Raw genomic sequence first — 25,182 nt, 5'->3', positions numbered from 1 at the left:
ATTTTGTTTGTTACAAAAAATTGGTGGCAGTAGTATGTAATTTTAAAGAAGAAAGAAATATGATTTTCTTTTTTTAAAAAAATAATGATAATGAAAAATTAAAAAAGTGTTGATTAAATGATTCACACGGCTAACTAGGTATGGGTTACATTTTTATGTCACGTATGCATAAAGTGTCTAAATAGTCCAAATTTATAATAGTCAAAATGTTCAATAGGTACAAATCTTAATTGAGTTGTTTAAGTGAATTATGTGGACAACTTTAAGATTTTGTTGATGCCTTCAACCTTTTTTAAAATTTCTTATTTTATAAGAAAATGATCTTCTATAAATAATACAATTCTTTTTTCAAAAAAAGACCATACAAAAATAGCTAACGTTCTATTTACGTTTTCTTTAATTAGGTGTCTGAAATCAACAGGTTAAGAAACTTTATTATTTCGTGGTTCATTTTGAACTTCATAAAAAAAAAATTGTAAATATTTTATTATTGTTATAAATCCATTGAATTGTGTGGATTGTCCTTTAGATTTACTCAAGACTTAATTGTATTCATGTATACATGTTCCCAAGGTGATAAGAATCATTTGGATAACTATGTACCTACTAATTGGACATTTATCATGGGGGCCTTTGGGGTGATATCTCAACTCTATAAATAGAGATATCATTCACCTTTTGTAATACATACTTGAATAAGAAAATTATCTCCTCTATTTTATACTTCTTGTCTTTTTCTTCTTATATTCTGAGCTTTCTTTACAAGACGTTATCAGCACGAAGTTGCTACTTGCAAAGGTATTATATAAATATTTTTATTTGATTCACATATTCTCTCATAATTTCATTATGTCGAATTTATCCAAACTTGAGTTTGTGGCATTAGATATTTCTGGAAAGAATTATCTTTCATGAGTACTCAATGCTGAGATTCACTTGGCTGCTAAAGGTCTTGATGCCACTATTACTCAGGGAAATGAAGCATCGAGTCAAGATAAGGCGAAAGCTATGATTTTCCTTCGTCATCATCTTGATGAGGGCCTGAAGATAGAATATCTGACGGTGAAAGATCCACTTGAATTGTGGACTGATTTAAAGGGGAGATATGACCACCTAAAGGCAACAGTGTTGCCAAGAGCTCGTTATGAGTGGATGCATTTACGATTTCAAGATTTTAAGACCGTGATTGAATACAACTCTGCTGTATTCAGGATAACCTCCCAGTTGAAATTATGTGGGGAGACTATAAAAGATGAGGACATGTTGGAAAAGACACTTACTAGTTTCCATGCCTCAAATGTGATATTGCAGCAGCAATATCGTGAAAAGGGTTTTCAGAAATATTCTGAACTAATCTCATGTCTGTTGGTGGCTGAGCAACATAATGCTCTTTTAATGAAAAATCATGAAGCTCATCCCATTGGAGCTGCTCCATTACCGGAGGCAAATGTGGTGGAAGCACGTGATCAATCTAAAGTAAAAGGAGATGATCATCGGGGATATAATAATGCACGGGGACGTGGCAAAGATAAAAGACGATACACTAATCGTCAAGGTGGTGGTCATAATAAAAGGGAGAACAACATGAGTTCTCAAAATAACCCCTCAAAAAGTAATTGTCGTCGTTGTGGCATGAAAGGCCATTGGAAGAATGAATGTCGCACACATGAACATTTTGTAAGGCTCTATCAAAATTCCTTTAAAAAGAAAGGAAATAAAAGTGGTGCTTCCTCTTCCAATGCTCGAGCTGAGTCACATATGACTCTTAAAGATGATGATAAGCCGGGAACATCTCAGAAATATGATAAGGATGTTGAAGCAAATTTGGCTTTAAAGGATGATGTTTTTGATGGCCTTGGTGACATTACTCATATGGAAGTTGATGACTTCTTTGGAGATCGAAACTGATTTTGATCTTTTAGCTGGGGAATGAAGTTTGTTAATATTTTACTTATGTATTTTTAATTATCATGTTATTTATGTTGAAGTATTTAAATTTCTGTTGTTAATTTTGTTTCTTCCTTCTTTTGATGTATTTTATTTTAATGAAAATTAATAGAAATCCCCAGTTGTCAGTTGGATTCAAGATGAGTAATGGAGATGTATGCCTTCTTGATAGTGCTACAACGCATACAATATTAAAAGAAAAGAAATACTTTTCTAATTTGTTTATGAAAATGGCATATGTCAACACAATATCAGGTAGTACAAAATTAATTGAGGGCTCTGGAAGAGCGACCTTATTACTACCTGGAGGGACAATATTAAGCATTGATAATGCATTATATTGTAGTAAGTCTCAAAGAAACTTATTAAGTTTCAAAGTTATTCGCCAAAATGGCTATCATGTTGAGACGGCTAATGAAGGAAAGGTTGAATACCTTTACATTACTACAATTAATGTTGAGAAGAAAATTGTGCATGAAAAATTACCTGCATTTTCTTCTGGGTTGTACTATACAAGTATAAGTACAGTTGAATCACATGTCATAGTAAACAAAAGGTTTACTAATTTTAATGATTTTATCATTTGGCATGACCGGTTGGGCCATCCTGGATTTAATATGATGCGCAAAATCATTGAGAATTCACATGGACACACCTTAAAGAGCCCAAATATCCTTCAATCAAAGGAATTCTCTTGTGCTGCTTGTTCTCAAGGAAAGTTGATCATTAAACCATCAACAGTTAAGGTTGGAATTGAATCCCCTGCGTTTCTGGAACGTATACAGGGTGATATATGTGGACCAATTCAACCTGCATGTGGACCCTTTAAATATTATATGGTCTTGATAGATGCTTCTACAAGATGGTCACATGTGTGTTTATTATCAACTCGCAACATGGCTTTTGCGAGATTGATGGCTCAAATAATAAGATTGAAAGCACAATTTCCAGACTATACAATAAAGACAATCCGTCTAGATAATGCTGGTGAGTTTACATCTCAGGCATTTAATGATTATTGTATGTCTACTGGTATAACTATTGAACATCCAGTTGCGTATGTTCACACTCAAAACGGTCTAGCAGAATCATTGATTAAACGTCTGCAATTGATAGCTAGACCATTACTAATGAGAACAAAGTTATCTGTGTCTATGTGGGGGCATGCTATTTTGCATGCAGCAACACTTGTGCGCATAAGGCCAACCAATTATCATGAATTCTCCCCATTACAATTGACTTTTGGTCAAGAGCCAAACATTTCCCATCTTAGAGTTTTTGGATGTGCGGTGTATGTCCCAATTGCTCCACCACAACGCACAAAGATGGGGCCGCAAAGAAGGTTGGGGATATATGTTGGGTATGAATCTCCTTCAATCATAAAATATTTGGAGCCTATGACTGGAGATTTATTTAAGGCAAGATTTGTTGATTGTCATTTTGATGAATCAGTATACCCAACATTAGGGGGAGAACATAAGTCATTGGGAAAAGAGATAGATTGGAATTCATCATCTCTATCTCATCTGGATCCTCGAACAAACCAATGTGAGCAAGAAGTTCAAAGAATAATTTATTTGCAGAACATTGCAAATCAGCTACCACATGCATTTACGAATCTTCCAAGGATTACTAAATCGCATATTCCAGCTGTTAATGCTCCAGTTCGAGTTGATATCCTGACGGGACAAATTGTTAAGGCAAATGAGTCTAGACCACATTTGAAGTGTGGTAGACCAATTGGTTCCAAGGATAAAAATCTTCGAAAGAGAAAAGGAATAAATGATCAAGATGATCATGGGTTGAAAGAAATTTCTCAAGATGAGACCCAAGTCATAACACATGATGAGGAGGAGGTTCGAACTTCTGAAAATAATGAAATTTCAATGAATTATGTCTCGACGAGAAAGTTGTGGAACCGAAATAATGTTGTGATTGACAACATATTTGCCTATAATGTTGCTATTGAAATAATGCAACAAGATGAAGATTTTGAGCCAAAATCTGTTCACGAATGTAGACAGAGAAATGATTGGCCAAAATGGAAGGATGCAATTCAAGCTGAATTGGCTTCACTAGAAAAACGTGAAGTTTTTGGACCAATAATCCGAACACCTGAAGGTATCAAGCCAGTGGGGTACAAATGGGTTTTGTACGAAAAAGAAATGAGAAAGGTGAAGTCATGAGATATAAGGCCCGACTCGTTGCTCAAGGTTTTTCTCAAAGACCTGGCATTGATTATATGGAGACATATTCTCCAGTGGTAGATGCAATCACCTTTAGATATCTCATAAATCTGGCAGTTCATGAAAAACTTGAAATGCGTCTAATGGACGTTGTCACAGCCTATCTATATGGCTCATTGGACCACAACATTTTCATGAAAATTCCTGAAGCATTTAAAGTGCCTGAAACATACAAAGATTCAAGAGAAACTTGTTCAATAAAGCTTCAGAAATCTCTGTATGGACTGAAACAATCAGGAAGGATGTGGTACAATCGTTTGAGTGAATATTTGTTAAAGAAAGGGTACAAAAATGACCCGATTTGTCCCTGCATTTTCATTAAACGGTTGGGGTCTGAATTTGTAATAATAGCTGTGTATGTTGATGATTTGAACATCATTGGAACTCGTAAAGAGCTTTTAGAAGCTGTTGAGTGTCTGAAAAGAGAATTTGAAATGAAAGATCTCGGCAAGACAAAATTTTGTCTTGGTCTACAGATTGAGAATTTGTCAAATGGAATACTTGTTCATCAATCAACGTACACAGAAAAGATACTAAAGCGTTTTTACATGGATAACTAACATCCATTGAGTACTCCAATGGTGGTAAGATCTCTTGACATCAATACAGATCCATTTCGACCTCAAGAGAATGATGAAGAGCTTCTTGGTGATGAAACTCCTTATCTTAGTGCGATCGGGGCACTAATGTACCTTGCTAACAATACTCGACCAGATATCTGTTTTGCAGTAAGTCTACTGGCAAGATTCAGTTCCTTCCCAACAAAAAGACATTGGAATGGTGTTAAATACATACTTCGATATCTTCGAGGGACCATGGACATGGGTTTATTCTATTCCAATGAATCCAAATCAGAACTGATTGGTTACGCAGATGCAGGGTATTTATCAGATCCGCATAAAGCTCGATCACAAACAGGCTATTTGTTTACATGTGGAGACACGGCAATATCTTGGCGATCAATGAAGCAAACATTGGTAGCCACTTCTTCAAATCATACAGAAATAATAGCCATCCATGAAGCAAGTCGAGAGTGCGTCTGGTTGAGATCAATGACCCATCATATTCAGAAAATGTGTGGTTTTTCTTTGAAAAAGAATATACCAACCACAATGTACGAAGATAATGCTGCATGTATAGCTCAATTGAAAGGAGGATACATCAAAGGAGACCGGACAAAGCATATCTCACCAAAGTTCTTTTTCACGCATGATCTTCAACAAAATGGTGAGATAGAAGTTCAACAAATTCGTTCAAGTGATAATCTTGCTGATTTATTCACTAAGGCATTGCCAACATCAACATTTGAGAAGTTGAGATACAAGATTGGAATGCGCCGTCTCCGAGATATCAAGTAAAGTTTTCATCAGGGGGAGCGAAATACGCGTTGTACTCTTTTCCTTAACTATGGTTTTGTCCCAAGTTGGGTTTTCCTGGTAAGGTTTTTAATGAGGCAACATTCAAAGCATATTATGAGATATGTGTACTCTTTTTCCTTCACTAGGCTTTTTCCCACTGGGTTTTTCCTAGTAAGGTTTTAACGAGGCACATAATCTATGGACATCCAAGGGGGAATGTTATAAATCCATTGAATTGTGTGGATTGTCCTTTAGATTTACTCAAAACTTAATTGTATTCATGTATACATGTTCCCAAGGTGATAAGAATCATTTGGATAACTATGTACCTACTAATTGGACATTTATCATGGGGGCCTTTGGGGTGATATCTCAACACTATAAATAGAGATATCATTCACCTTTTGTAATACATACTTGAATAAGAAAATTATCTCCTCTATCTTATACTTCTTGTCTTTTTCTTCTTATATTCTGAGCTTTCTTTACAACAATTATTCTTGTTTTTCAATATTAAGAGTTTATAGATTATACTCTAAATACTAGCTCAATAATAGAGTGTTCTCAACTCCTAGGTGTCTTTATATCTTTGCCCTCTTAATTTTATTTCTACAAATTAAGAGTTTATGAAATTGATTATTGTGAAGTAAAATGTGATAATTAAAAGTGAATAGCAGTAAAAGTGTTTTTTTCTATATTATCCTTTAGATCAAAGTAATGGTAGTTGAATTTAGAGTTAAAAAATCACTAGTAATGTTAGCTTACTATTAATCTATTGTATATCTCTAATTAATTTTTTTTAACAATATATCATATCAATACGATTCAACAATATGAAAAGATAAAGAGTTGTAAACTCATGGAAAAAATAGTTATGAACTCCAACGTCTAGGTCAATAAATCAATTATTTTTGCTGAAGTGGTGTGGAGTTGGAATTAGGAGCATTTGTACAATTCTTTTTATTATTATTATTATTATTATTATGAAAAATACATGAATATCCTCTCAATCTATGCTCAAAATTTCAAAGATACAATTATACTATACCAATATCCTATTACATTCCTGAATTTATTTTATAAATAATTTTCTCACTTTTCGGCTACGTGACACTATCTTGAAAAAAAATCAACCAAGCTTACAAGATAGTGTCATGTAGGCCGAAAAAGATAGAAAATTATTAATAAATTAAATTTAAGAGGTAATATAACCTTATTATAATATAAATGTGTATCTAAAATTTCTGACATAAATCTAGGGAATAGTTATACATTATTCTTTATTATTATTATTGAGTCGTCAAAAAATATTATTAGAATTTATGAGCTAATACATATTTAATTTTATAATGTAAATATATTTTTTTAAAAATTTACCGACTTCAATAGAACCCCACGAACCTTATCTATATCCGCCTCGTGACCACCACCTTCTCAAGTATTCCGCCAAAATCAAATGGCAATTACCGGTTCCTACTGCAATAATTTAGCAGCTAATGAACAAAATGCATCTTGTCATCTTCTAGATGATTTGTACTTCTTTCTGCTTAATAATAATCGTTGACCGTTGATTTAACATAAAAAGACAAATGACTCGAAATAATGATTAAAAATAATAAATGATAAAGGTTATCTTATTAAATAACTGTTACTAAACATAAGTCATTTAAATATTAAAAATCAATATTCTAATTTTTATGATAAATTTATTAAATTATTTATTAATTTTATAAATCAAATAAATATTATTGAATATCGGTATAATAGATGATGGACGGAGTGGTAGTATCCAATGTCTCAATCGAACTGACTCGCACATGTATTTTCGTCTTTGAACAAAACACTTGTCGTTAAATTAACTTAAATAATAAAAGGAAAGTTTGTGTTTCAATTGACTTGTGACGGAAGGGCATATGTCACCTGTAAAGTTACATCTCAAGAAATTCCATACGCTGGTCCCCGCTATTGCCGTTTCCTTCATTGACAAGGCAGTTATTTTTGAGATTGAATTTATTTCACCTCCGATTATTAGATATTTATTAAAATCGATATATGTTTAGTCATGATTTTATATATAAAATAGTTATGATCACGAAATATTCCGATCTTAAACTAATAAAACCTTGATGAGTTGTTTAGTGTTTGTCTGTTAAATCAACCACGTGAGTGCTTACGTGACTTCTTTACGTCCAACTTGAATAACAAGTTAATCTCTTATGCAACTTCAACGAAAGTCTTCAAACAATTCGACGTATATATAACGTGACACTAATGCAATTACAACTCAAAAAGTATTTACTCCTCTTTGTTTCATTCAAGCATTTCCACAAATGGGTCAGCTACATTTTTTCTTCTTTCCCATGATGGCTCAAGGTCATATGATACCTACACTTGACATGGCGAAGCTTGTCGCTTGTCGTGGTGTTAAAGCCACTATAATCACAACACCTCTCAATGAATCTGTTTTCTCTAAAGCTATTGAGAGAAACAAGCATTTAGGTATTGAAATTGATATTCGTTTACTAAAATTCCCAGCTAAGGAGAATGATTTGCCTGAAGATTGTGAGCGTCTTGATCTTGTACCTTCTGATGACAAACTCCCAAACTTCTTAAAAGCTGCGGCTATGATGAAAGATGAATTTGAGGAGCTTATTGGAGAATGTCGCCCTGATTGTCTTGTTTCTGATATGTTCCTTCCATGGACTACTGATAGTGCAGCCAAATTTAGCATACCAAGAATTGTATTCCATGGAACTAGTTACTTTGCGCTTTGTGTTGGCGATAGCATCAGGCGTAATAAGCCTTTCAAGAATGTGTCATCGGATACTGAAACTTTTGTTGTACCGGATTTGCCACATGAAATTAGGCTAACTAGAACACAGTTGTCTCCGTTTGAGCAATCGGATGAAGAGACGGGTATGGCTCCCATGATTAAAGCTGTGAGGGAATCGGATGCGAAGAGCTATGGAGTTATATTCAATAGCTTTTATGAGCTTGAATCAGATTATGTTGAACATTACACTAAGGTTGTAGGTAGAAAAAATTGGGCTATTGGTCCGCTTTCGCTGTGCAATAGGGATATTGAAGATAAAGCGGAAAGAGGGAGGAAATCATCTATCGATGAACACGCGTGCTTGAAATGGCTTGATTCGAAGAAATCAAGTTCCATTGTTTATGTTTGTTTTGGAAGTACAGCAGATTTCACTACAGCACAGATGCAAGAACTTGCTATGGGGCTAGAAGCCTCTGGACAAGATTTCATTTGGGTTATCAGAACAGGGAATGAAGATTGGCTCCCAGAAGGATTCGAGGAAAGAACAAAAGAAAAAGGTTTAATCATAAGAGGATGGGCACCCCAAGTGCTGATTCTTGATCACGAAGCTATTGGAGCTTTTGTTACTCATTGTGGATGGAACTCGACACTGGAAGGAATATCAGCAGGGGTACCAATGGTGACATGGCCAGTATTTGCGGAACAGTTTTTCAATGAGAAGTTGGTGACTGAGGTAATGAGAAGTGGAGCTGGTGTTGGTTCTAAGCAATGGAAGAGAACAGCTAGTGAAGGAGTGAAAAGAGAAGCAATAGCAAAGGCGATAAAGAGAGTAATGGCGAGTGAAGAAACAGAGGGATTCAGAAGCAGAGCAAAAGAGTACAAAGAAATGGCAAGAGAAGCTATTGAAGAAGGAGGATCATCTTACAATGGATGGGCTACTTTGATACAAGACATAACTTCATATCGTTAACTAGTGATGCAAAAAAAAGAAAAAACATGTGTGTTTCTATATTCTGTCTTCTGTTTTGCTGATTTGATCATATTACGTACTTCTTCATCATAATTAATGACATCAATAGAATCCAAGATCAATCATCTCGAAATTCAACGTTAAAATATTTCGACATTTGAATAATACATCGAATTAAAATGGAATAATTAGTACTAATTGATTTATTGAATATGTGTTGTTGAATAAATCCACAAGGCCAAAGACTTTTGTGAGTGCACGCCAGATCTCAAGTTCATTTAAGTTGTAATTACTCGCCCAGCCTAACTGTTTTGACTATAGTTTTCCAAAATTAAGTACTCTGGGCTCTACCATTTTCTGTCATTCTCGTTTGACCATATTCCCTCTACAGGTGTGATCTTTTGTAAAATCATGTTTATTTTTTCTTTTCATAATGTCCATACATATGTAATCAGTGTTAAGAAAAATTTTCATTTAGGGGTTAAAAAGAAAATATATAAGCGTGTAAATCAGTCAACAAAATGTGATCTTTGAATTCTTTTGGATTCAAAATCACATTATTAACATGTTTTATTACAAAAAAGAAAACGTAAAAACAGAATGCATAGGTTCAAAGGAACTTATTAATGGACTATCTTATTTTTCTTGTCATTAAGGGTTCAAAATATATATAGTCACGTAAATATAAAAAATTTATTTTATATATATGATGTAATATTTTATCTAAAGATTCAGATGAATCTTGGCTTACCTGTGGGTCCGCCCTCCTGTGTAAATATCTATGTGGTTTATCCAGTATTGAAATAAAAAAAGTTTATCTCCATTTTAAAAATATAGTAGTATATAATAGCTTTTACCATTATTATAATATAAATGGATGAAATAAATAATTTTAGAACTAACTAAAATCCTAATTAAATGCATGATATAATATTTTTATATTTTGAATATTATCCCTCATATGATATGACCCCTTAGAGATTTATTTATGCCGCCATAACCTAGAAAGCATACAGTAAGCTAGAATAGTCATTTTTGGAAAGTAACAAAAGAATTGGAGGTGTGTATTCTTCTTGGGCTAGCCCATTCTTAGCGTGAGCTAAAAAATTATTGTCTTAATAAATGTACGTGGACTATGAACTTGACGGATTAGTATTTTTTTTTAATTATTAAATTAAATTATAAATTATAATTTTAAAATATTATCGAAATATTGATAAAATTGTATTATATCATGTTAATGTTATTACTTGTTAATTAATTCACAAATGAAATTATATTTATAATATTTATTAAAAAAAAAATTCAAGTAAAAATATAAATATCTAAATAGAAATATTAATATAATTGTTTTGAGTTTGTACTCTCTTTAATTTTTAATTTTAAAATTATATCATGTTTTGAGCAAAAGACAAAAATTACATACTTTTGAGGCAAAATTATAATTTATCCCTTATAAGTTTATAATTATAGAAATATCTCAAATTGATACAATAATATGCAAATACATTCATCTAATGCACGAGATACATTAAACGTTAAGTAAGATACATTACACTTTATACATGATACACTAATTGATGTACATTTTATACATGATACATTAATCTGATGCACGAGATACATTAATCTGATGCGCTGATACATTAATTTGATGGGTAAAATGAGGAATTGTGAGAATTTTTATAATTAATAGGCGATAATGGTATTAAAAGAATTTAAAGGATGGATTCATGTCATTTTCTCTTTTTTTAATTAATTTTTATTGATCCACGGGCCGGCTCTATCGATATTTCACAAGCCCACAAATCAACAGACTTATTCAGGCTGAGCTAAAAAACTCTTTTATTAAAGGGCAACTTTCACATATAGCAAACAAAAAAATCATATTTGTATAATATAACAAACTTTGCATAATTGCGCTCCATAGCAAACATAAAAACTGTATAATTCGTGATACATATAAAAGTGTATAATTCGCTGGCCTAAATTGTATAATTCACTGGCCTATTTCGCTGCAATTGTATAATTAGCTTTGCATACAGTTGAATCGAATTAAAATGTATGTATATTGCATAATTATAAGTGTATAGCAAGAAGATATATGTTTTTCTCGCTTTATACAAAAACAGAAACACAATATATACACTTCTGTTGTATAAAGCTAGAAAAAATTGTATTTCACTGCAATTGTATAATTCACAATTTTATAATTCTTTGGCATTTTTCTCTGTAATATTTAAAGTAAAATGTTTGTAAATTATATAATTAAGTGTATAACAGGAAGATATACATTTTTGCATGTGTATATACAATTTTCTCTCGCTTTATACAAAACAGAAACAGAAATTATACACTTCTGTGTATAAAGCGAGAGAGGCGAGAATGGGAGAGTGGCGAGCGAGACTTCTGGGAGAGAGACGTCTGGCAAATTTTTGCCAACGTTTACTATGGAGCACAATTAAATCAAACCCTAGCTATTCCATTTAATTTAGGTTATTAGTTTGCTATTTTATACAATTTTCCCTTTATTAAATGGGTTTCAAAACCCTATCAAATTTCGGATTAGGCTATTCCGACCCAAATATTGACGGCTCTAGTTCTTGGTGGCAATATTTTCATTGAGTTGATTCTTTGTTGCATTTGATCAACCGTCGTCTCCGATGGTATTCTAATTAAGAAGTTGTTTCTTTCACTATGTCCATACAACTTCTGCAACTCAGTTACTCCAATAGGCAGTCAATCACAAACACAGCTCATTATTGAGAATTGTTTCTTTTGTAGATGTTATCCCCAGTCGGTGGATGTTGTAGTCCGATCGCTGATTCATGATTCTTGATCATCAAACTGCTGGATCATGAAACATAACAAGACAATTGTACACTGGATTTGCAACAGTAACTTGGCACAGCGCAATTTTTTTATGAGAAAGATGGTAAAGTTAGGTGGTGGCAATGAGTCGATGAACAATGTAGCTCAAGAGTGGCCGACAATTTGAAATCATCTAGTGCAAAAAACGTAAAAGAATATTACAAAGTAATAGCAAAAAGGCAATAAATTTGTCTCAACAATTTCCCTGTTTTGAACAATAAGTCAAATTTTACACAGTTATAAAAAAAATTCTATAATATAGGAGTATTATGCAATCCTTCAATTACAACTAAACAGAACTAATAAGCACATTCCCAGAAAAACAGAATATTGAAGGTATGAGTCCACTTCATTTTTTCTTCTTTCCCATGATGGCTCAGGGCCACATGATTCCTACACTAGACATGGCTAAACTCGTTGCTTTGCGCGGTGTTAAGGCCACTATAATCACTACCCCTCTCAATGAATCGGTTTTCTCTGATTCTATTGAAAGAAACAAGCATTTAGGTATCGAAATTGACATCCGTCTGATAACATTTCAAGCTGTGGAGAATGATTTGCCTGAAGGATGTGAACGCCTCGATCTCGTTCCTTCCCCTGTATTGTTTAACAACTTCTTCAAAGCTACAGCTATGATGCAAGAACCATTTGAGAATCTTGTTAAAGAGTGTCGTCCCGATTGTATTGTTTCAGATATGTTATACCCTTGGAGTACTGATTCTGCTGCCAAATTTAACATTCCAAGAATTGTTTTCCATGGCACGGGTTTCTTTGCTCTTTGTGTTGCGGAAAGTATCAAACGTAATAAACCTTTCAAGAATGTGTCAACTGATTCTGAAACATTTGTTGTACCGAATTTGCCTCATCAAATCAGGCTGACCAGAACGCAATTGTCTCCGTTTGATCTAGAAGAGAAAGAGGCAATTATATTCCAGATATTTCATGAAGTCAGGGAGGCGGATTCAAAGAGCTATGGAGTAATCTTCAACAGTTTCTACGAGCTTGAAACAGATTATTTTGAATATTACACCAAATTTCAAGATAATAAATCATGGGCTATTGGGCCGCTTTCGCTGTGCAACAGAGACATTGAAGATAAAGCAGAAAGAGGAACGAAATCGTGTATCGATAAACACGAGTGCTTGAAATGGCTTGATTCGAAGAAATCAGGTTCTATTGTTTACATCTGTTTTGGAAGCGGAGTAACCTTCACTGGATCACAAATAGAAGAACTTGCAATGGGAATTGAAGATTCTGGACAAGAATTCATTTGGGTTATCAGAGAAAGAATAATATTCAAACAAGAAAACGAGAACTCGTGTCTACCTGAAGGATTCGAGGAAAGAACAAAAGAAAAAGGATTAATCATAAGAGGATGGGCACCCCAAGTGTTGATTCTTGATCACCAAGGTGTAGGAGCATTCGTGACTCATTGCGGATGGAATTCTACACTGGAAGGAATATCAGCAGGAGTGCCATTGGTGACATGGCCTCTATTTGCTGAACAATTTTTGAATGAGAAGTTGGTGACTGATGTATTGAGAATTGGGGTTGGGGTTGGTTCAGTGAAATGGGAGGCATCAGCAAGTGAAGGAGTGAAAAGGGAAGAGATAAGTAAAGCAATAAAGAGAGTAATGGTGGGTGAAGAAGCAGAGGGATTCAAAAACAGAGCAAAAGAGTATAAGGAAAAGGCAAGAGAAGCCATTGAAGAAGGAGGATCATCTTACTATGGATTGACTAATTTACTGCAAGATGTAAGTAGGTATGGTACTAAAATTGATTAAATGTATATTTAAATTTGAGTCTGATTCCTAGTACTCAATCCACATAGAAATGACCCGCTATTTTAAAACATGTACTTTTTCTTTTTCATTTAAATAATAATAATAATAATACTTTAATATTAATAATAATATTAAGGTAATAAGTCAACATGATATAGAATCATCAAAATTGACGAGACAGATTCTTCATCAATATTCTTATTCTGAAAATGTAAATCGTTTTTCAGGCGAATTATACATTCAAAATATTGGGAGGATTTCATAGTTAAATTTTCGAACCATATTGAATCGTTATTGCATGCTTCATGTATAGCTAGTGTATTTTTATGTATAGTTAAGCTATATGTTTTTTCTGAGTGTATCATAATATATAGTTAGTGTATAACCAGTGTATATTTAAGCAATATTGTATAGTTGTTTTTTGGTTATTGTATATATAAATAAGGCAACTTTCACATAGAGCAAAAAAAAATTCAAATTTGTATGTTATAGCAAAGTTTGCATAATTGCGTTCCATCGCATATATATATATATATATATATAAAAAAATTGCTATACATATATACAGTAGAAACGATTGTATAAATCGTTGTTAGCCTCTCAATTCAATTGTATGTGTTTGTATACCTATTTAAAATTTGAATTTCTATACAATTGAATCGAATTACATAAAATGAGAAAGAGATAAATTATATACAATTTGAATTTGTATAAAACGAGAAAGAGAGAAAGGCAAAAGAGATTTGGGCAGAAAATATACAATTGAATCGAATTGTATAAAACGAGTAAGAGAGAAACTATATACAACAACATTAAATATATAACGAGCCATTGCGAATAGACAACGCAGAAGGACTAAGTTTCTCTTTGCTTGTTTTCTTCTCTACTTCTGTAGCCGGCATCATTTGCTATGGAACACAAATAAATTAAGCTATTATATTTATACATTATTAGTTTGTCATTCTATATATTGTTCCTAATAAAACATGCTTATATTTATCGTAAACTAATTACTTCATTTTATTGTGTATATTTGAAAATAATTAGGCGAACGACCCAATGAGTTAAAGCCCGTCCATTTTACTGCTATTTCCCTTCCGTCTAAGCCCAAAAGATTTTTTTTTCTCATTTTTGGGCCGAAGTAGATGTGGGCCTGTAGCCTTTGAGCTACATCAACGAATGATCCATAAGCTTCAAAATTTTAAAATTTTACTTTCACTTTCTTTTTTATATCTTAATTCCATCGATTTTCTTGTCTAATCAGATAGAGCAAATTAACTTTCTAAAGTACTAACATTAGTGAGAGTGTTTCATTCTTAACCAAAAGTTTTGAGTTTGAGCCTTGGGTATGGAGAAAATCTTGTTGATAGTGTCATCATTCAATTGAATGGACCCTGTAGAGCGAGATTCAAATTTAGTTGACGCTCCAATGCGGATTTCTAACACTGGGTGGAAAACAAAAAAATACTTTCTAAAGTAAAATTTTAGAAAAACTTGCTTGAAAATAGTACAGCAGTCATTTTATTAGATTTCAGATTACGATAATACATTTTGAGAATCTTAGTGAAAATATATTGCCCCTTTGAAGTTAGAAGTAGTAGACTAAAATGATTGGAAATAAATAGTTTAATTTAATTTAAAGATTTGATTTAAATATGTTAGTTATAAGGGGTATCACGCTCAATACATGCAACGTCAAATCAAAGTAGTAGACTTTGCTTAAAACTATGTCAATAAATAAAAGAATGGAAAGATCAAAATGACTCAAAGTCAAATATATTTCTTTTTCTTTAAATGTGTCCTAAACTCGTGACTTCTTAGACTAGTTAGACGTCATGTGGAGTATCACTTAATTTTTAATTGTTTTTAATAATAAATTAATGTCGTCATTAGTTACATTAAATGTCAAATTACAAATCAGCACAAATTAGTAATTATAATAAATTAATTCCTTTTCTTTATTGTTTTGTACCTTTGATTTTTCATTTCATACTTTTGTGTCCTCGTACTTTGATATTTAGCTGAGAATTCATTAAATAGATATTTTTTTATCTCTCAAAATAGAAAAAAAAATAGGTGTATATTCTATTCTATAAAATTCAATCACACTCGTAGAATTATATTGTTGTGATAATCGGCATGGTAATACGCTTCATTTTTATAGTTGTCTTTTTATTTAAAAGACTGATCGATAATGATAAGAGACGAAAAAAAAAAGAGAATATTATTGTATTATTAAATATGTGTCCTTAACTTGTGATGACTTCCAAGACTTGATATAATCAGATGTAAAGTATCATTTTATTATATTTTCTGATCAGAAATTCAATAAATATGATGTAATACTTTTTCCCCTGGATTTTCTTCTTTTTAATGTGAATATATATCATCTTCATGAATTATGAAGTACTCATACAATTCCAATATTGTACACAAACGATTGTAAACGGGAACCATGATTATTCGTTTTTGTATTTGTATAAATTTATTTTAATTTATTAACATTATTTTACTATTAATATACTTTTTAAATATAAATTATTTTATAATTTATTTTTTTTATGTCGGATCAAATAATGTCACATGTACTCTAAAAATGAATTCACTTCGAGTCATTATACTTTTTTCCCCTGGCATGAAATAGAATACAGATCAAATATTGGTGCAAAGCACCATTTGTATTTTTTTTTTTATAATATAAGTAAAATATTTAATAGTAATAAATTGAGAGAGGCAAGGTACAAGTCATGCATTAAATATAATAATTATTATTAGAAAATAAATGTTTCTCTTATCCCCTATTTTAATTAATTTTAAAATCATATAGTTCATTGTGTGTTCTTGAGATCTTTTTAGTGCTCTTTGCAATATACTTCAAAATCCATCAATCCGATGGAAGAGAATAATTTTGAAATTGATGCTTAAATATGAGACCTATGTATATATGATCACCCAATGGTTGTGATGAAAAGGTAGGATTCTAAAGTATTTTTTTTATTAAAATATTGTTTGACCTATAATAAAAAAAATTAGTGATATTATAAATTTAAATATGAAATTGGCTGAATCTAAAAGTTTTTAATTAAAAAATAATTATATGTCAGTGTTAAGAAATTCAGTAAATATTGAATTTAAATAATTATTATTATTTAAAAATTATTATTTTTAAATCTAAAATATATAAAATTACAATTCTGACTTCACATCTTATTTTCAATTCTATATAAGTTTAGTGTATAATTATTTTCCATATAAACTCAACAAAATCTTCATTTTTTTCCGATATAGGACAACAATATTTTTCCAAATATAAAAAAGAAGGGAAAATAAAATAGGGATTTGGACGTGTGATTTTTAAATTATGAGTTTAAATCAATTATTGAACACTTCAATTGAGGGTATTTTGAAAAATAATCTCTCTATTTTTATGAGTTGGTGATAACGTTTGAGTTCATTCTATCCTCCCTAAATCCCTGATATTTCAATGGGCATGTTAAACATCTTTTAAATATGTAATTTGAGATAATAATTCAAAAATTTTTAAATCTCCAAAAAAAAGGCTGGATTTTGAGATTCCAATTAATTGTGATTTTATTATTTTTTTGGAAAATGTAAAACTTGACTTATTTATATTTTTGTAAAAAATTTCTTTATTTTAATTTTTAGAAATTAAAAAATATATATGATCTTGTTTGTAACATATGAAAGGATAATATTAAGAATAACTAATGACTATTTCTACCATTGACTAATAAATCTTCGCCACAATATTCATGTTTATGATTAAAAAGTAATACATAAAATAAAAATTATATGTCCAAATATCTTTTCTAGTTTCCAATTATAATTACACGGGACCAAATTACCATATATTATAACAAGTGCAAACTACATATTTTTCTGAAGCAATTTGACAAGATAAGTCCAAATGCGAGAAGAAACTAATAATTTAATTAATAAACACACTTTTTTTAAAAAAAATCATCATACAGAATCTGAACTTATTGTTTGCACTTAATTAATGGTTTTTATATGTTTTTCAAAGTTTTATGTGCGTTTAAATACTTGAATATGATTAAATTTAAATGTTTTCATTATTAGAAATATGAAATTAGATATGAAATTTATCTGATTTTTTCGTATATAACCTATAATCAATATGTAACAAAATGAATTTAACAAAAGAAATTATTATTTAGCATCGAAATTTTATCAATATAACAAACTTTGTTTTCTCGTATTTTATATAATTCCTGTCTAGAATATGTTATGTATATCAAATCAAAAAGGCAATAAATTAAATACCTACTATATTCAGCACACCTAAAAAGAAAAGGATATCCTCGAAATATTTTTATTTTAAAATTAGTGTAACAATTTGTACTCTAAGGGCAACTAGTATGATGGGATTACACAGAGCGGTGTGCATTATTAGCTTTAAACAAGAATGATTAACGTAGTAATTAATATAGGCTTGATTAACGTTGTGTTTGGGAAAAGCTTTTTTTCTAATTAATTAATTAATCAAAAGAAGATGGTTGGAAAATATCAATTTTATAAGTTGTTTCTTTATGGGAAGACACTTCTTAATATATTCCCACTAATTTGATTACCTTTGGTACTTTGCCTTATAAAAAGCAGAGATTCCTCATCATTATTTGTTTGAAAGTAGGATTTCACCATTGAAACAATTTAAAGATTGTGATAGAATATTTTTTTTATTCTATTATTATGGAGAATAATTTTTTTTATGTGTTTTATATTGTGCAAATATAAACTTTTCAAAATCCAAAATCCAGACATAGGACACAAGGTGGGAAAAAATGGATTTCAAATCAAGTCATAGCTAAAAGCCAAGTTTGGGGTCTTATTTAACATTATATAATATATATATATATATATATATATATATATATAATAATAATAATAATAATAATAATAATAAAATTGAGTTATGGAGAAAAAGATAGCAATAATAGGAGGCATGCATTCTTTTCTTCTCATTGCATTCTATAAAAAAAATATAAATGAATTGTTATGCTTTCTTTATAGTTTTTTTCTATTATTACTTAAAAATTTCAAAAATAATTTGCCTATTTCTATTAGATACTAATTAGATTTATGTACACTTTACCTTTTTAGTCTACATAAAATAAAATCTAGTCTACATGAAATAAAATTTCACAGAACTTTTGAGGTATCACCTTATATTTGAGTTTAAAAATTTATAAATACAACTAAATTTTCATAATTTATTATCCGTCATTTGAGGAAAATACAAAAATTTGAACCAAGATTTTTCCAAAAAATACACTAAACGTTAAATATATTGATACAAAAAATACACAATCTAAAAATATATACTACTCTAGTTAAACTAATTCAATAGTAGTCCTTTTCCTCAAAAAGAGGAATGAAATTTGGTTGCTATATATCCAAAAGATTTGATTTGATTAGAAAAGTTGAAGTCAAGCACATAATAATTATAGCAACAAACAAGACATAAAATTTGAAAATTAATATTCTTCGTTCAACAATAGTTATCTATTTTATAAAACAAAATAATTTGTGCTTGATTCCTAGTTTATTTTCATCTTCAATTATATTTTTTAAGACATTAAATTTATTATATTTAAATTATGAACTTTTATTTATAATTTAAGAAGTATGCAAATTGCAAAGAAATAAATATTGTTGGAATGAAGGAGAAATAATTGGATTAAGAAAAAACAGCAAATTGAAGAGTAATCAGAATGACCAAAACTGCAATTAGGCGTTAAGTGCGGAGCGGTATGTTGTCTTGTCATTTCTCTATCAACCTTACACTTTTTGACCCAAAAATTATAATTACCATATATTCTCCGGACGATACTTAATTAGTACATGTCTAATTTTTTTCAGTAATTAAGAAATATATTATAATTTTATATTAATTTAAATTTTTATCATTTTTCAAGAAATATATCATATCAAACCCATACAATAAAACTTGAACAAAGGAAATAACTTTTAATACAAAATTTAATCGAAAATTACTAGGTACGTGATAACTTTGATTAGAGTACACGTTTGATTCTTCAATTTGATTTTATCAGATTTTAATTTTGGAAAAGTTTGCATCAATTATCGAACTGAACTAATTTGGTTCAATTTGATTTGATTTTGATGTTTTAAAAATGATTTTTCAGCAAATGAAAAATAAAACGAGAACAAACTCAAATAATAAGACACCTAAAATTTTAAAAATATGTTAAGTGATAATGTGTTTCACCATAGAACACTTATTATGTTTTGAAAGAAAATATATGCACAAGATTTGTTATGAGCTAATTCGGACTATATATCAATCCAATTTATAGAACGCTAAAATGGATTGAGCTAATGAACGGATCAATATTCAACCCAAACTTAATTGAATTAAGCGGATTGAATTTGATTTTACCTCTGAAAAAGTGAATATATAAACTCTTCATCAACTTATCTATATATACTATTTTTATTATCTTATTCAGTTTATTTGTCTTTGATTTTATAATAGCAAGTTGTTCTCTTAGCTTAGCTATAAATTCATAATTTTACGTTACCTCATTAGTGATGATTGTAATCTTGATTAATTACCAAAAAATCATTGAATCCATCTATTAGATACAAGAAGAAATTTCAAATAAAGGTAAACCTATAATTTTAAATTAACAAGCGATAGTGGTTGTTGGAATAATATCATATAGCCATACTACACCCATACATATTTGTAAATATGTGGTGACACACCACCAACAATCATAAACTTGCACCTCAACAGTAGTCTATTTTCCTAAACTTGGTCATGAAATCATTTATGGAATTCACAGGTTAATATAAATTACTATATGAATAAGGAAAATGATATAACTTACGATCCATAACAACATGATATATGGTCAATTTTGAACTAGTACGATAGACAAGGCCCACATTTAAATAATTTTATACTATAATAATTACTGCGAAATGTGAGGTGTTTGTGCATTTTTGGGTACTATAATTATATGAATTTATATTAGAGTTAAGGAATGTACTAATTAAAGAATATGGACAGAAATTATATGTCAATATCATGAAATAAATAAATTAAATTAAATTTAGATGTCAATATCAAAGTTATTGGTATTCCTTTTTTTTCCGAATAATTGTGCAATATTATCGCAGTTGATAGAGGAGATGTACTATTAAAAGTTTTATTATTTTTATATGTACAGTGAATTTTATAAGGACTTTAAAAGAATGTGAATTACAATAATTTAATCATGTGGTTACCAAACTAAATTATGGTTGAGAGATAAAATTCACTTAATCTATCATTGCATGAACGTGTTTTTTTAGTATAGTCTAATGACATTAGTGGTTGTACTAAACATTAATTTAAAACAATTCCTTGTTAAATTAATAATATGTCTATTCCACTGTGATGTTCTTTTCACTTTGCTAAAGTTAAAAAAAGAAAAAGGTGTCATTCCACCAAAATATTTATTTGTTCTACTATCGTGAGCTGAAAATCACTACTAATTTTTTTTTAAAAAAAAGTTACTACAAGAATATTATCTTATTCATAATTTTTTTTATATATTTGATTTATAGTAGTTTTTACGTGTATATAAATTTTATTTTAAAAAATTAAAGATTTTATCGTCAAATACATAATTGAATTTACGTTATTTAAGTTTGTGTCGTATAAATTAAATATAAAAAAGTATTGTTTAATGTTCCTTGTGTTATTATGACAATATTTAATCACTGGATGACCCAATGCATGTTACATATATTAATAACCTTATTTAAACCCAATGACAATTATTATATTATATAATTTAGACTCTTAACAACAAAATCCCTATGGAACTCACTCTATTTCTAGCCTTGATGCTAAGTGCTAAAACGGTATCAACAAATACACTTAACAGATATAATTGTTCAAATACCTCAAACTAATTAATTCCTAATAAAGACAATATAAACTAAATTAGAGTTTAAAATAATTATGATACCATTGAACCTATTAAAATAAAAACTCTCCTCATCATTTTAATTACCTAAGCTTGAACGTAATGTGCTCTTCTTAAAGACCGTAAATTGCAAATTACAGACACATGCCAAATGTTTTAAAAATTGTTTCAATTTATTTGTTTTATTATTTTTTATTTCATTTTTAAAAACACGTAATTATCTCTGTTAATGCATTAATTTAAATTTCACATATAGTTTCAAGATCATAATTTTAAAGATGTTTTTGGTATATTATAATTTAACTGATAATATTTGATGATCACATTTATGTTAAGTTGAAGCTCTATAAAAATCAGTTTCTTTACTTTATATATATAAAAATAAAATTTGTGTACATTCGATCTCTTTTGATACGACTGATTAAAGGGGTACATTGTCACCGTTGTTATTACATTAAAATTTTATTTGAGTGCACTATTACTTTTCCGAATATTTATTGCAGGGTGAATTTTCAAAATGATACTCAAAACATTACTCTATTATTTCCTTTGTTATTATTTATACGTAGTTTTAATTAAAAATAAATAATATTTTTTTAATTTTATTTTACCTTCGAAGATTATTAGCATTGAATGAACAATATAAGAAAATCAAATTATTAATTTATATTTATTGACCAATTTAACCGTCAAAATAAATTAATTTATATTTAGATTAAAACTTCACTTTAAAAAAATACTAATTAAGAATATAATAATTATATAGAAACTTGAAATCTAAAATATTGACATACAAATAAAAAAAATAGAGGAAATACTAATCCTATCAATTGGCAAATAAAAGATAAATTAAATGAGAATAGTCAAAAATATCTCTGTGTTCTCAAATTCATCCACCCTTGAGTCTCTTTTCCTTCGCTGTTAGCGTTCGATTAATAATATATGTAATGAATTCCCAAATATAGATCTAGTGTTATTACTGTACCATCAAATATTATATAATTTGAAAATTAAAATAAACTGAGCTACAAAAAACACGGAAAAATAAAATATTTATCCACCTTCCAGTCCCTCCTTATTTAAGCGCCATAATATTGCTGGCTTATCTTGCCGGCTCGCCAAACAACAACCAAATCCCTCTGAACTTCATTATCACCTCCTCCCATTAACTCCAATTTTTTATTTTATATACCTTCCCAACACCCGCTCTCAAATTACGCTGGCTTACTCTCTCGGTTCAATAATAGTTATATACTTCAAAAGTATAAAATAGAAAAAGATATAAAGTTGTAAAAAATCTCACAGAAATCTAGATAATCGTGTCGTGCTTTTTTTCTCCCAAATCCCTCCAGAATTTCTCATGTGAAGCAATCGGAGAAGAAGAATCTGAAAAAAAACAGAGAGAGAATGAAGGCTAATAATGCTAAGGTTATAGTTTTTCATCCATCTCTTCACAAGCAAGGATCAGGAACAATTACTGCTTCACCTCGCATTTGGTTTCTTGTTTTTCTTTCTTTTTTCACTTTTGCTTTTGCACTTACTTTCTTCACTGCTAAAGATGCGATACCCACTTCGAAAACTGGCACGGATACCGCCGCCGGTAGCTCTCCGTTGCCGGCGGCTGTATTTAACACGCTTCTTTATTATGCTTCTTTGAACTCGTCTACTGTTTCTTCCCGCATGTCGGCGGTGGAGTTGAAGTCGATCGCTACCGTCCTCCGCCGTTGTAAAGCTCCTTGTAATTTCCTTGTTTTTGGTCTTACTCACGAAACCCTGTTGTGGCATTCGCTCAATCATAAAGGGCGTACAGTATTTGTGGATGAAAGTGCTTATTTGGTATCTAAGCTAGAAGAGAAGCACCCGGAAATTGAAGCTTACGATGTTCAATTCACGACGAAAGTGAGTGAATTGCACGATTTGTTGGATTACACGAAAGAGCAGCTCAAAGGAGAGTGCCGGCCTGTTCAGAATCTTCTATTTTCCGACTGTAAATTGGGGATCAATGACCTGCCAAATCACATATACGATGTGCCGTGGGATGTCATTTTGATAGACGGGCCACGTGGGTTTTCCTCTGCCGCTCCGGGACGGATGTCAGCGATTTACACCGCCGGCGTTTTTGCCCGGAGTAAGAGAGGTAATTCCGGCAAAACCCATGTTTTTGTTCACGAAATCGACAGAAATGTTGAGAAAATCTGCAGTGAAGAGTTCTTGTGCAGTGAGAATTTGGTGGAAACGAAAGAATTGTTGGGGCATTTCGTGGTGGAAAAGATGGAAGCTAATAGGTTTGAGTTTTGCTCAGTCTTTGATCCTTCTTCATCTCCTTCAGCATCATCGTCTTCTTCTGTGTAAGTCCAAAAATTAAAAAAAAAAACACGAAGACAATGTCTTTTTCTTTTTAAAATTATATCCAGTTTATAGATATGAGTAATCTGTAATATTTCATAGGTTTTTCAAGTGTGAAATATTTAGAAGTTTAAGCAATGAAGAACTCAAATATTGCTTTTCAAAATTCAGTCATTAATTACTTTATAAACCTTGTTTAGCTGAAAATAACACTTAAAAATCATTTAATTAACTCTCTGTAGGTAGATTTTTGCAAGAATTTTTCAAGTACTTAAACACAATCTGACAAAAAAACATAATCTTAGCTAAGGAAACTTCTGTTATTAGCTAAAAATCACTTTTTTTTTCTCTCTATTAATGGCTGGTTTGGTACATACTTCATTTTTTTTTTTGGTTTTGTGCGATTTCGATCTAAGTTTTGAATTAAGAAGTAAAGATTTGTTTTATGTGTACTCAATATTGAAAAATATATACCAATTTTCCTTCAATTTTGGACTAAATGGTGGAGTAATAATTTTAATTTTATATTAGGAGTCAACTAAAATGAAAAACAAAAAAACTTTCAGAATTCTTTGCAAATATTAAATAAATATCAAAATCAAATTAAATAACAGTAAAATGTTTTAAATTATTTTAAACAGTGTGTTTCCAAACGAGGTGGCGACACTTGTGTTTCAAATTTTGAATGACGACTGAATCGTCGGTGATGGAATTTTTAGTAAATTTGAAATGAGTTTTTTTCTCAAATATAACCCACGCGCATTAAGCAAGAGTTATTGTTACAAGAACCATATCATGCGATGCGCGTGTGTAAATAATTCAAAGGGAGCGTGAGATAACGTGTCCGCAGAATTCACGTGGACCGTCAGTTAGTAAAAGGGTGGGCCTACTAGGCCCATGGGCTT

At 30.5% G+C, this 25,182-nt stretch overlaps 5 protein-coding genes across 5 annotated transcripts; all 5 read left to right on the top strand.

Moving 5' to 3' along the window:
* The first annotated feature begins 1,008 nt into the window (after window positions 1–1,008).
* Window positions 1,009–1,908, top strand: LOC138347300 (uncharacterized). Its single transcript, XM_069295291.1, has one exon. It carries the CDS (start codon window positions 1,009–1,011, stop codon window positions 1,906–1,908), a length of 900 nt encoding a protein of 299 aa, XP_069151392.1.
* A 2,244-nt stretch (window positions 1,909–4,152) lies between these two features.
* Window positions 4,153–5,686, top strand: LOC138338982 (secreted RxLR effector protein 161-like). The gene has a single exon (XM_069290114.1). It carries the CDS (start codon window positions 4,772–4,774, stop codon window positions 5,549–5,551), a length of 780 nt encoding a protein of 259 aa, XP_069146215.1. The 5' UTR covers window positions 4,153–4,771; the 3' UTR covers window positions 5,552–5,686.
* A 1,914-nt stretch (window positions 5,687–7,600) lies between these two features.
* Window positions 7,601–9,479, top strand: twi1 (scopoletin glucosyltransferase). Its single transcript, NM_001328632.2, is given in 1 exon segment — window positions 7,601–9,479. A coding segment is annotated over 1 exon segment (1,413 nt). The 5' UTR covers window positions 7,601–7,881; the 3' UTR covers window positions 9,295–9,479.
* A 2,114-nt stretch (window positions 9,480–11,593) lies between these two features.
* Window positions 11,594–14,091, top strand: LOC101257511 (scopoletin glucosyltransferase-like). Its single transcript, XM_019211873.3, has one exon. It carries the CDS (start codon window positions 12,504–12,506, stop codon window positions 13,947–13,949), a length of 1,446 nt encoding a protein of 481 aa, XP_019067418.1. The 5' UTR covers window positions 11,594–12,503; the 3' UTR covers window positions 13,950–14,091.
* An 8,721-nt stretch (window positions 14,092–22,812) lies between these two features.
* LOC101257020 (protein IRX15-LIKE) lies at window positions 22,813–24,443 on the top strand. Its single transcript, XM_004230706.5, has one exon. It carries the CDS (start codon window positions 23,339–23,341, stop codon window positions 24,281–24,283), a length of 945 nt encoding a protein of 314 aa, XP_004230754.1. The 5' UTR covers window positions 22,813–23,338; the 3' UTR covers window positions 24,284–24,443.
* Window positions 24,444–25,182: the final 739 nt, after the last annotated feature.

The sequence above is a fragment of the Solanum lycopersicum genome, chromosome 1, assembly GCF_036512215.1.
Source record: "Solanum lycopersicum chromosome 1, SLM_r2.1".
Classification (NCBI taxonomy): domain Eukaryota; kingdom Viridiplantae; phylum Streptophyta; class Magnoliopsida; order Solanales; family Solanaceae; genus Solanum; species Solanum lycopersicum.
Note: the sequence above shows the minus strand (reverse complement) of the source record. Positions and strands in the feature narration are given on the sequence as shown.